This window comes from Terrapene carolina, unplaced genomic scaffold, assembly GCF_002925995.2.
Source record: "Terrapene carolina triunguis isolate 2854851 unplaced genomic scaffold, T_m_triunguis-2.0 Scaffold232, whole genome shotgun sequence".
NCBI classification, from domain to species: Eukaryota; Metazoa; Chordata; order Testudines; family Emydidae; genus Terrapene; species Terrapene triunguis.
In genome coordinates, this window is record NW_020664583.1 from 10385321 (window position 1) to 10398268 (window position 12948).

At 41.8% G+C, this 12948-nt stretch overlaps 1 protein-coding gene across 2 annotated transcripts in view; it reads right to left on the reverse strand.

Moving 5' to 3' along the window:
- Positions 1–12948, reverse strand: part of DCAF1 (DDB1 and CUL4 associated factor 1) — a 99404-nt gene that overhangs the window by 29083 nt on the left and 57373 nt on the right. For both annotated transcript variants that reach the window (XM_024205671.2, XM_024205672.2), the window contains 4 exons: positions 6681–6774; positions 5275–5379; positions 4382–4455; positions 2923–3027 (listed from right to left, as the gene is read on the reverse strand). In XM_024205671.2, the coding sequence (XP_024061439.1) occupies positions 2923–3027; positions 4382–4455; positions 5275–5379; positions 6681–6774 (378 nt within the window). The remainder of the gene's footprint in view (positions 1–2922; positions 3028–4381; positions 4456–5274; positions 5380–6680; positions 6775–12948) is intronic.

Here is a 12948-nt window from a genome sequence, read left to right on the forward strand (position 1 = left end):
ACAGAAGCATCTAAAAACAGAGTCATTAGGTGACTTTGATGCTGGGATGTCACAATCTGAAGCCAAGAGGTTATCATAGTTCCCACCCACCCCCATTACTTGCTATACATAACTTGCTGCAAACACCATTACCAAAATGAGCAGGACACCTTCAATTCCTTCCTTCACTGCACTAAGGGGATTCAAACCAAGAATTGGGAAACCTGCTGGCAGACCATTTACAGAAGAAATAGATGTGAAAGCAAAAGGCCTGGAGGTGTAGATCCAGGATACCAAGGAAAGCCAACAAACAACCTGAGCTCTCTAAAAGCTGCAAACGATCTAGTGCCAGAGCATCACTTAGAACATTTAGTGAATCAGATTAAGAACATATGACCTATGAGTTCTGGTCAAAAGAGGAGACACGAGATTCATATGCTATAGGGAGGACATTGTGCCTTGATTTTCAAGGTACTCAGGGAGAAGACCTAACAAGGAGAAAACTGGAAGTACCTTTCTGATTTGTCAGGGCCTACGCAATGCAGTAGAACTGTTTAAGCACCCCAAACTTTTAAAACTGTATTAGATATAGTAAGATACAAATTATTTTTTTGACCAGCCTTAACAGAGACACACAAGCCAGGAAGAAGACAAGTGTGTGTATGGTGGGGGAAAGGGGCCTGGAGTTCTCTGCTCCTTCTAGCTCAGGGGTGGGCAAACTTTTTGGCCTGAGGGCCATATCTGGGTATAGAAATTGTATGGCGGGCCATGAATGCTCATGAAATTGGGGGTTGGGGTGCGGGAGGGGGAGAAGGTTCTGTGGTGGGGCCAGAAATTAGGAGTTCAGGGTGTGGGAGGAGGCTCTAGATTGGGGTGGAGGGTGGGCTGGGGGTGCAGGCTCTGGGGTGGGGCTGGGGATGAGGGGTTTGGGGTGCAGGAGTGTGCTCCGGGCTGGGACTGAGGGATTTAGAGGGTGGGGGGGCATCAGGGCTGGGTCAGGGACGCGGGGGGGTTGAGGGCTCCAGCTGGGGGCCCTCAGGCTCTGGAGTGGGGGGATGAGGAGTTTGGGGTGCAGGTGGGTGCTCCGGGCTGGGACCGAGGGGTTCAAAGGGCAGGAGGGGGATCAGGGCTAGGGCTGGGGGTGCATGCTCCAGGAGGCGCTTACCGGAAGCAGCAGCATGTCCTCCCTCCAGCCTTACACAGAGGTGCAGCCAGGCAGCTCTGCGCACTTCCCCGTCCACAGGCACTGCCCTCACAGCTCCCGGAAACAGCGGCATGCCCCCCTCCGGCTCCTACACGGAGGCGCGGTGCCCGCCTTGTCTGCAGGCGCCACCCTGCAGCTCCCATTGGCCATGGTTCCCAGAGCTGGGGGGGGTGGCGCTTGGGGCAGAGGCAGCGTGCGGAGTCCCCATAGCCCTGGCTGCCCCTACGCGCAGGAGTCGGAGGGGGGACATGATATACAAACAGAAGTTCATTTAGGGCACCACACAAACACACATCACCACTGAAAAGTCAATGACTACCAACCATTACCACGTGCTAGTATCTAATACTACAGTATTTTCCTATATTTAGGATAAGAGAACAATGATATTTGCCTGGTAATGACTGGTAAATGCTGTCTGTGAAAAATAGAAATAGCTATACAAAAAAAAAAGTTTTACAGTAAGTTTATTTTGTAGATTTGTCAAAATCATGACGAAGTTTACCACAAGGATGCTGAACACATTAAATTAATTTAAGAGGAAACAGGCACGAACAAGAGGCACACTCGCTGACTACAACCAGAAACCATTATTTTACACATACATGTGCTCCGGGATAGATGTTGGCTGGCTATTAGGTAGTCATGATTTGGAATATTATTTGGAAAGGACAACAACTGGTATTTCTTCTATTAGAAAGTATTTTTGCTGTTCTAAAGAGTTACTAAACCAGATCCATCCAGTCTGGTAGTGTGCCTCAAACAGTGGCAGATAATTCCTCCTTCATAGTAAAGCACCCACTGCCCCATAACACAACATTTGAACCAATGTGGTATCAGGGATGAGAAAGAAAAGCATTCTCCCAATCTAATTTGTGTAGGTGATGTGAGGTACTACCTATATTATACAGAGCATAAATCCACTAGTTAGACTGAAAATCCAGTCTCCTCCATGGATGCTATTATCAAATGTTCCTCTGAAAGCCAGTAAAGCAGTTTTATTCTAACAGGAGATTAAGAAAGTGGAATGAACACCAAAACCCCAGCTTTCCGTGCAGTCTGAAGAAATCAAACTTCTCTTTACAGCCCCCTCACCACACCAACACAGAGGAAAAAAGAAAAGTCAGCTGTGTTTCTACAATGCAGACATCAATGTATCACAATACAAACACCAAAAAGGTGACAATAAACCACTCCAGATCCTCTCCTCCAACCAAAGCAAAATGTGCTGGGCAGTGCTATGAAGCCTGGTACAAAGAGGTCTCCTGAAAGCTGACTATAGAATGTGCTGTAAGCATAGCAGATAATCGTATTACCTACTGTATCCTGAGTAATAATAATTCTTAGCTCTTTTACAGATTGTCAGATACAGTGAATCCTGAGGTCAAGTGCTTAGTTTATACCAGATATTAGTGCATCCCAATATAAACCTATAGATGTTACCAAATTTCTTAAACATCTTTATTACACAGAAACATTGTGCAATTTTACAATGCAATACTGTGCTCCATATCCTATTTTTACAAGGGTTACAAATCATAAATCACCAAGCCAATCTTAAACCTAAAGATTTGGAAATATGCACTTAAAGACAGCTAGAAAAAAAGAACACTAGCCTAGAGAATTACTATTTTACAGTAACATTTTAACAAGCAGCAGCTCCCAGCATTCCAGCTATGAGTGAAAAGAGTTTGATTACAACTGGACTGCAACAATCAAAATGATTCTACAGTACTCACCTGATCTTCCTCTTCATCCTCTTCATCTTCTGCCAAACGCTGCCTGCCTACCTCATAGAGCCTGCAAACTGTATCCATGTTCATGGCATCCATGCTCCCTTGATTCTGAAGAAACCCCCCAACACAGCAGTTAGTACCTAGTGGAACTGTTTATGCTTTCTTACATAACAACTCTATCACGATCTCCATTACAGAAGAGAGATTATGACCAAGAACAAACAACAAAAAGGCATTTTATCTTTTTTATTTGCTACTTACATAGTGTAATTAGTACTAACGTTTATTCTGTTATGTTGCAAGGTTTGGCTTTGAGATTCTACCATCTATGCCACTCCCAACAAAGAATTTTATACCCCATAAACCTTCATTTTGACCATTCAACACCCCGCATGTCCAACTTTGGGTTTGTTCACCCTCTCCAAAACTGCATGCCAGCTTCCCTTTAGATTCTCTTCCTCCTCTCCCACCTGAACTTTGCCAGCAACCACTGCTTTAAAAACAAAGCAGTTTGTCCCAAGTGGGATTTGAACTCTCCACTCTTATAGACCAACTGTTGATACACTAATAGTTTGCATTGGGACCATGGCATTACTGTTAATCGTGCCCCTAAGCATAAGCCCTGCTGGTGTGTCAGGAACAGCACAGTAATCCCCAGGCTAGTATTATGGTGCTACTCTGTATGACGCATGAGGCGTCAAAAGTTAAAACTGCTTCCAATCTGGGAAAGAAATTATTTTATAATGATCCATAAATAGCTCACAATACAAAAAGACCAGACAACCAATACAAGCCTGTTAGCCACTCCATCACTAGAGGGTAATGGAGAAACTCAGATCATTACAAGTTACAGATGCATTGATTAAGGCCAGAAGGGACCATTGTGACCATTTAGTCTGACCTCCTGCATACACAAGCCATAGAATGTCACCCCAGAAATTCCTGCATCAAGCCCCTAACTTCAGGATGTCCATAGCTTCCTTCTTCTCAAGAAGAAACAGGGAGGGTAAGAGAGGCCCAAATAAAAGCTCTGGGTGCACCAGACAGAGGGAGTTTCCTTTTTTGTGCAAGTTTCAATAACAAAAGACTAGAGAATCAGAATACAAATTTATTTCTCCCTGCTTGTGAGGAGGACGCCTCCTTCTGTAGTATATTTCTTTTAAAGCAAGACAATGTTTGAGGAATGCAGGTGAAGGGTTCCGAGAAGTCCCCCAAATGTGCATATGTTAGAGAGACAGAGACAGCACTGCATTTAAGCACAAGAGATGGGGTATAGGAGACTGATCACTACTCCCCTATCCACATCAAAGCTCTAGTGCACAAGACATCCAAGACTGATAGTAGGAGCTCCAGAACTTCCAGCTCCAATAATGGTAGATGTTTATTTTTTTAAAGCATTGCTCTCAGACCACAGCCACAAATACAGGTATTTACTCTTTCCCAACTATCCCAGATCCTTTACCTCAATAACAGCCAAATAGCAATCCTTGCTGTCCGTGCACAAATCAAAGATATTCCGTTTTACATCAATGGTGGCTAGAAAACAACACAAAGTGAACTTAATGGTTACCAGCAGGTTATTCAATGCTTTGCCAAATATACAATATACAAACATGTCTGGACAGCTATTGCTAAAACAAAAGCATGTTTAGCACTTCTATCTAATTTCAACCAGTAATGGAGAATATTTCTAAGCTGATAACACTGAGCTAGTTAGTTCTCATACTGATTTCCATAGCACCCCTAACTCTGTGCAAGTATGGCTACTGGGTTTTCTGTGACGGGGAGAGACCAAGTTGGCCCCTCAACTTCCAATGAGGTAGTGACTGAGATGGACAGAGGTGTGGGCCATCTTTTCTCATCTCAGCACATGGAAGCCAGAGGCCACGTTTACTCACTCCTGTTGCTGCTGCACTGAGCTCAGCTCCAGGAGCGCTGCGGGCTGGAGGCTGAACTGACAGACATTTGAGCTAGAGATAGGAACAAATCCTGATGGGAGAGGGGAAGGTAGGGGAGAAAAATGGGAACTTTCATGAAGCTGCACAATTACAGCCTAGGCCATACCACTGACTATTTCTCAGATTCATGTCTGACTTGGTGGAAGGAAAACCAGAGCTGGTACCTGTAGGCCACAGAGTGAGTGAAGAGAAGAAATCATGTACTGGAGCAGAAATTCTAACTCAAGCTAGTTTAGTGTTGAAGACAAAGTTTGTGCTTGGAACAAGGTATATTAAGCAGAATTTGTTTTCATAAGATATTGTGGGGAGGTAACAGGGGGCATTAAATAAAGAAAATTTAAGTCAACCTGCACCAAACCCACAAAGCAACCCCTGGCAACTGCACCTTCATCCTCACCTATAGGTTTATAGTCCGTTGCATTGAATGTCCTGAAGGATGACCCAAAGGGACTTCTCATCCTTTCCTCCAGTAGGTCATCTTCATCATCCGCCTGCAACATAGCTGACAAGGGAAAGACTATTAGGCAAGTTCATGTCCCATTTACAATGCTGCCTCTAATCATTTTATGATCCTGTCAGGGTCCACACAATACTATGATTTTTTTATTTTTTTTTAGGTTTTTGCTTTTAATAATTTGGCAAAACCCCATTTAACCATGTACTGTTCCCCAAGTTGTCTTTCACAACATTGAAGGTTATGAAGATTAGCAAATAAAATGGAAGCAGATTCTTTCCACAATCATTACAAGCCAAACTTTTGCATTGCATTACAAATTTTCAAAGGCACAAATGGAGTTTGATGCCCAACTTCTATTGACCTTTGGTGGGAGTAGAGTGCCTAACTTTTGTTTGTGCCTCCTATTAAAACTTACTAAATAAACAGATTTTTTTTTAAAATCTCTCCCTACAAGTTATGAGCAGAGGATTTGGAGTCAGGATCCTTGGGTCTTCTCTGAGCAGGGGAAAGGAGAACATCTAGTTGTTAGAACAGAAGATTCCGAATTTATGACTAGGGAATATAATTAAAGACTATCATAATGCATATGCAAAGGGAGCCTAATTAAGGTTGCACAGACCATCTTAATTGTGGCATTTCCTAACTTTGGACTACTTGACATTGCAACTTAATGTTCTTTTAATGCAGTTGAGTGGGTGTTCACTCATTCTGTTCCTTAAGGCAACTTGCTCACGGCCCACGGCTCACTGCTTTCTAGAGGATTACAACTTAATATACTCCAAAGGAAGCAAACTGTATCATAATCTGACCGTAGATTGGTTCAAAACTGCAAAAGTGGCCAGTATATTTCCTTATGTTCCAAAATCCCCAGAAACTGCTAAAACCAGTGGTTCAGATTCCCCTTGAGGAGCGCAACTGAAGTTCAGTGGCCATGTATCCTTAACATGCTGCTCTATCCAGAAGACTCAGATTAATAGGCGCTGTAATGACAGTAAAGTTCCACACTGTCAAATTAGATACCACTACTAGAGGGACAGGTAAAGTGTAGCCAGTGAAGTGCTAAACAGCACCCTAAAGAGTTGGTGGACTCTACAGGTCCCCACCATGCAATGATTCACCATAGTTTTTATGAGTTGCAACCTCCCTTAAAAATGACTGAAGCCAACTACAGCACTCTTTCCTCATGTAAGTTACAAAGTACAGCCATTGGCTGGAAAAAGTTTCCATTTGTCTGCTTTACTATGAACATGAGGGAAAGAACACCCCTACCCTCGGCTTCTACTGCCAAATCCAAGGAGATTGAGGAGAACAACAATGTCATGGTGCAATACTAAGAGACATCCTACCTCCATACATAACTGTGCCAGTGTAGTTGAAGACTACACGGCACTGATCCAATGCTGGTACCGTGTGCAGCAAATGGAACGTTCGAAGATCCCACTGAAGAAAGAAGTTAAGGAATAACACACGACAAACTTTCCATTTTAACTCCATGGTGAGCAGGAGATTAATAGTGTCCAACTAATGAAGCTTACTTGCCAGGTCAGGCAAATACTCAGCTCTCTTCTACCATCACAAGCCCTCCAGCATGAACAAAAATATAATTAAACATGTTGTACCAAGTCCTCAGCTGTAAGCACGGTGGTTATGATGAAGTTTTTGGTGAGGAGAGAAATGATCCCCCGAATGAAATGAAAGTGGTAAAACTACAAACATCTATGAGTCACACCTGAAAGGGCAGAATATAACACGCATCAACAGAAAACCCTCTCAACTCCCTCTGTTGCTGGAGAGGTCCATATTTCCCTCTCCTCTCTTGCCTCCCTTTCTGAAAGTTTTAACTCCCCACTCCACCCCCATCTCACCCAATCTTTAACATAACCAGTGTCTTACCACCAAGACTACAGAGATGTAAGAACCTTCACAATGAAAACAGAAAGGAGTTGTACTTGCGTGGAGAGCACCACTGAAAGTTAGCACAGGAAGTGTGGCCCAAGTGAAAGTCTGGTACTGAGGCAGGTAAGCTTCTAAATTAGTTCATTCAATGTAATACACAGAGGAAAAGCTCCTGTTTAAATTATGGAAGTAGAATGTCAGCAGCAGATCAATCAAGATGAGGGGCACCCAGTTTAGTGCATAGAGTGCAGAATGTGTGACTGCCTGCCTTATGGCCAAATGCAGCACCCTGAGACTAGAATTATTCAAATAGAGAGAGATATTTAGAGAAAAAACACTGAAAGCTGAACCCACTTCAGAACTAGCTGCCCCAATCCTCCAGCTGAGAAAGCCAGTCTCCCAATGAGGCCAATGTGGAAGAGAAGGACAAACTTCCCTAGTTGGAACCCACTATTATTTCTTACTCACCATGGCAGTCACTCCAGGAGATGGCGTTACAGATTAAATAACTAGAAATATCAATAGTTCAGCATGTGGTGATCATGAAATTTGACTATTGAATGTGCAGGTAAAAGATCTCATGAGACATCTAGACATACTTATAGCAAATGCTGGGGATTTGCTCATAAGACATGCCATATTGGTAAGAGAGACAGAGAAGTCATCCTGGAAGTTAAATTTAGACTATTGGGGGGGGGGGGAGAAACACTTTGAACCCTGGCCTCCATAGCATCTCTCTCTAAAAACTGGACTAGCTCGGCAGACCTGATTTCAAAATCTCAGTGTATAGGTGAGAGCATGGAGAAGACTGGAGGAGTTTGCACTTACTAGATGCTGGGGAACGTGGAGGGAAGGGACAGCCTATGCAGAACAATAGGCTCCACTAACAAAAATGGAACCAGCCTGAGGACAGAGAAAATTAACAAGGCTTTGGGGTCTTATTTGAAGTAAGCGCTGGGGGAAAGCCACAGTATCTGATGAGCAGTCTGGACAAACACAAAGGAAATTCTGTAACCAGTAAAGAATAGGAATACAGCTGTACTGAAGGAGTGACTGGTTGAGATCACAGAGGCAAAATTCTGGAAGAGTAACAGGGGATCAGACTAAGGAGTTAAAAGAGGTATAAGGCCAAAAATAAACTATAAAATGGCATAATACACCAGTACATATGCTTAAAAACAAAAAACAAGTGAACTAAAATGCCTGACAACAGAAAGTGGCCTTGACATCAAAGACATTATTGAAACATGATAGAATGACAATAATTAATGTGATATTGTAAGACCTGGCTACAGGCTATATGAGAAAGGAAGATTATGTGATAGCAATATATCTAAAAAAGACCACTACAGAATCTCAAGACAAGATTTCTTAGTATAGAGGACCATACAGCAGAACATATACCAATACAATTCTCACATCAAAAGAACACAAATAATAATCTTTCTTAATGTGAAGGGTAAGTACATAATGTGAGGGACAACAAAGCACCTAAGTCTAAAAAAATTATAATAGGTAACTTCAACTACCTACACATAAATTGGTCAAATGTCACAACAAGACAAGGAGGGGTAAGGCAATTTCTTGACTCCATAAATGATTGCTTCTTGGAACAGGTAGTGCTAAAACACATAAGAGGAAAGACTTAGTTTTAAGTCAAGAATAGCAACATACAGGAGTTGATTAAAGTAGTAACTACAGTTGAGCCATTAAGCAAGAGTCACCATAACATAAGTAAGTTCCACATCCTCAGGGAAATAATCATACCAAAGACTAAATCTAATAATAAACTTGAGGAGGATTAAAAAAATTAAATTAAATAAAAGTAGCTAGTGAGAAGTAAAAGAAAATTAAAATTCTAGAACTCAACATGTAGGTTATTTAAACATACCATACCGTTAAGCAAAAAAGAATCAAGAGGGCAAGAATAAAACACAAATGACAGTACAGTTAAATGGCAAAGCTCAACAGTTTCAGAGGTGTCCTTCAGAAAATAGAAATGTGAAGCCATTAGAAATAAATAAATAATCCTCTCTTAAATAGTGTTTTTCTGCCATGACACTCAAAGCACTTCACCAAATAAAGTCAGTATCATTACCTCCAGATTGTGAAATTGAGGTACAGGGGTAAAATGGACTTGCTGAAATGTTTCACAGCAGGTCACTGGCAGAGCTAGGATTACACTGGTCTACAATTTTTGAGAAGTCGTCTGCTTCAGAAATAAAATGTGCTATTTATTATGTATTTTGATGTGCTGAATTCAAATATGACAATTAAAACAACTGATTGGCTACTGTTTCTAAGATATTTAAGTTTTTACATTTTATGTCTACGTATATTGTGTAGATAGAGTTTTAATCATAAATTGTAAACCTAGGTCTTTTCATGTGTTTATGGTTGCTTTACATGATAATATTTCACCTGTCCTGTTTATGTAACACTTTAAAAATCAGCAAAAGGGTTATATAAATAAAATGTATTATGAAACAAAAGGCAAAAAACTATTCTGTACATAGTTTAGTCCTATTCAGTGTCTACTCAGCGCTTCTTGGCTTGTCTCTTGTATTCATTAAATGGAGCATCTCTTGTCACTGTCCAGCAATAGTCTGCAAGCATTGATGGGCTTGCAGACTATTGCCCTGATAGCGTTTCTCCATTGTTGCAATGTCCTGGTGAAATCGCTCACCGTGCTCGTCGCTCACTGCTCCGCAGTTCGGTGGAAAAAAATCTAGATGAGAGTGCAAAAAATGTATCTTTAGTGACATGTTGCAACCAAGGCTTTTGTATGCCTTGAAGAGGTTGTCCACCAACAACCTGTAGTTGTCTGCCTGGTTGTTTCCGAGAAAATTTATTGCCACTAACTGGAAGGCTTTCCATGCCGTCTTTTCCTTGCCACGCAGTGCATGGTCAAATGCATCATCTCGAAGAAGTTCACGAATCTGAGGACCAACAAAGACACCTTCCTTTATCTTAGCTTCACTTAACCTTGGAAATTTTCCACGGAGGTACTTGAAAGCTGCTTGTGTTTTGTCAATGGCCTTGACAAAGTTCTTCATCAGACCCAGCTTGATGTGTAAGGGTGGTAACAAAATCTTCCTTGATTCAACAAGTGGTGGATGCTGAACACTTTTCCTCCCAGGCTCCAATGTCTGTCGGAGTGGCCAATCTTTCTTGATGTAGTGGGAATCTCTTGCACGACTATCCCATTCGCAGAGAAAACAGCAGTACTTTGTGTATCCAGTCTGCAGACCAAGCAAGAGAGCAACAACCTTCAAATCGCCACAAAGCTGCCACTGATGTTGGTCATAGTTTATGCACCTCAAAAGTTGTTTCATGTTATCATAGGTTTCCTTCATATGGACTGCATGACCAACTGGAATTGATGGCAAAACATTGCCATTATGCAGTAAAACAGCTTTAAGACTCGTCTTCGATGAATCAATGAACAGTCTCCACTCATCTGGATCCTGAACGATGTTGAGGGCTGCCATCACACCATCGATGTTGTTGCAGGCTACAAGATCACCTTCCATGAAGAAGAATGGGACAAGATCCTTTTGACAGTCACGGAACATGGAAACCCTAACATCACCTGCCAGGAGATTCCACTGCTGTAGTCTGGAGCCCAACAGCTCTGCCTTACTCTTGGGTAGTTCCAAATCCCTGACAAGGTCATTCAGTTCACCTTGTGTTATGAGGTGTGGTTCAGAGGAGGAGGATGGGAGAAAATGTGGGTCCTGTGACATTGATGGTTCAGGACCAGAAGTTTCATCCTCTTCCTCTTCCTCGTCTGACTCAAGTGAGAATGATTCTGGTGCATCAGGAACCCGCAGCCCTTCTCCGTGGGGTACGGGGCGTATAGCTGATGGAATGTTTGGATAATGCACAGTCCACTTTTTCTTCTTTGACACACCTTTCCCAACTGGAGGCACCATGCAGAAGTAACAATTGCTGGTATGATCTGTTGGCTCGCTCCAAATCACTGGCACTGCAAAAGGCATAGATTTCCTTTTCCTGTTCAACCACTGGCGAAGATTTGTTGCACAAGTGTTGCAGCATATGTGTGGCGCCCACCTCTTGTCCTGATCTCCAATTCTGCAGCCAAAATAAAGGTGATAGGCTTTCTTAACCACAGTGGTTATACTGCGCTTTTGTGATGCAAAAGTCACTTCACCACAAACATAGCAGAAGTTATCTGCACTGTTCACACAAGTACGAGGCATCTCTGCTCACTTTGGCTAAACAGAAATGTGTCCCTTTGCAAAATCAAACACTGACAAATAAGAGAGCACGACACTGTATGATTTCTAGACCTGATATAGGGCAATTTGTTCAGCAGAGTGATGTAAGCTTCGTTATGATTGCATCATCCATGACTTCTAGGAATAACATGATGCAATTCATATCATGTATGACGCAATACCAACTTCAGATTGCATCATTCATTGTTTTGCCTAAAAAGCAAGTACTGTCCAAACCCAGTCATAGATTTATTCATAGATCCAGTCAAAGATGTATTTTAGTCATTTCTGGTTTAAATTGAGATCCCTTCCCTTTATAACTCACTTATCCTCCGCCATTCCCAAGTCAAGGGTCGTATATACTGACCCAATAGCATATCTTGAAAACTAGAGCCAATCAACAATTTTAAGCATCACTTTCGTTCTCAGTGACCCAGAATTAGTAAAGTTTGACTACATTTATTTCAGAAGCATTTTGGCTGTAGAGCAGTGTTACCACCCAGGTCTCCTGACTCTCAGTTTAGTGCCCTATCCATTAGAGCATGTTGCCTTCCAGATGGAGATTAAACTAAGTCAGGTAAAGTGTAAGATGCAAGTTAGAAGGGCTAGGAGAGAATCTGAAGTGCAAATAACCAAAAACAAACAAGAAATTCTTTAAATTGGAAGTAGAAAGCCTTCAAAAGAGCTACTATATCTGCTGAACTAACAGTGTTAAGGAAACAAGTAAAGAGAATAAAGACAGGGCGCACAACCCAAGATTATGTCTGTGCATCAAATTTCACTGCAGAAGATGTTGGGGGGGGGAGGGGATACCCACCTCAGACCTACTTTTTTCACATCACAGACATCAGATTAAGCTGTAAAAATGAGAAGGTACTAGAACAAACTGATGAGTTAAAGAGCAAGAAGTTACTAGGACTAGAATCCAAAGGAATTTAAGAATGAATATGCTAAACCGCTAACAAATATACACAATATGTCATTAAAGTCCGCTACAGTACCAAAGGACTGGAGGGGAGAAAAGGTTGTGCGTATCTTAAAAAAAAAAAAAAAAAGTGTTGGAGTGAGAATTACAGACCAGTAATCCCTACCTTCAATATCAGGTAAGTAAATTGGCTGGAACAGCAGCTAAAAATAGAATACCTAAACGAGAATGGTGAGATACACAAAATAGCATGGCTTCTCTGAAGAAAAATGGTGCCTCTAATCTACTCAAATTGTTTGAGGAGATGAACGGAGGTATAAGAAGGAGAACCAGTTGACATAATTTGAGTTTATAGAAGACTTTTGAAAAAAATTCTTTATTAAGAAATCTAATGCATGTGGGGTAAGTGGCAACATTCCATCTTGGATTAGAAACTGGCTATCAGACAGAAATGGTAGGAATAGTCAATTTTCAGTGTGTTCAAAGAGTTAGAGGGGATGTCTCAAAGTTCTATACTAGGGGACGGTTTTAAAAATATTTATTAATGAGCAA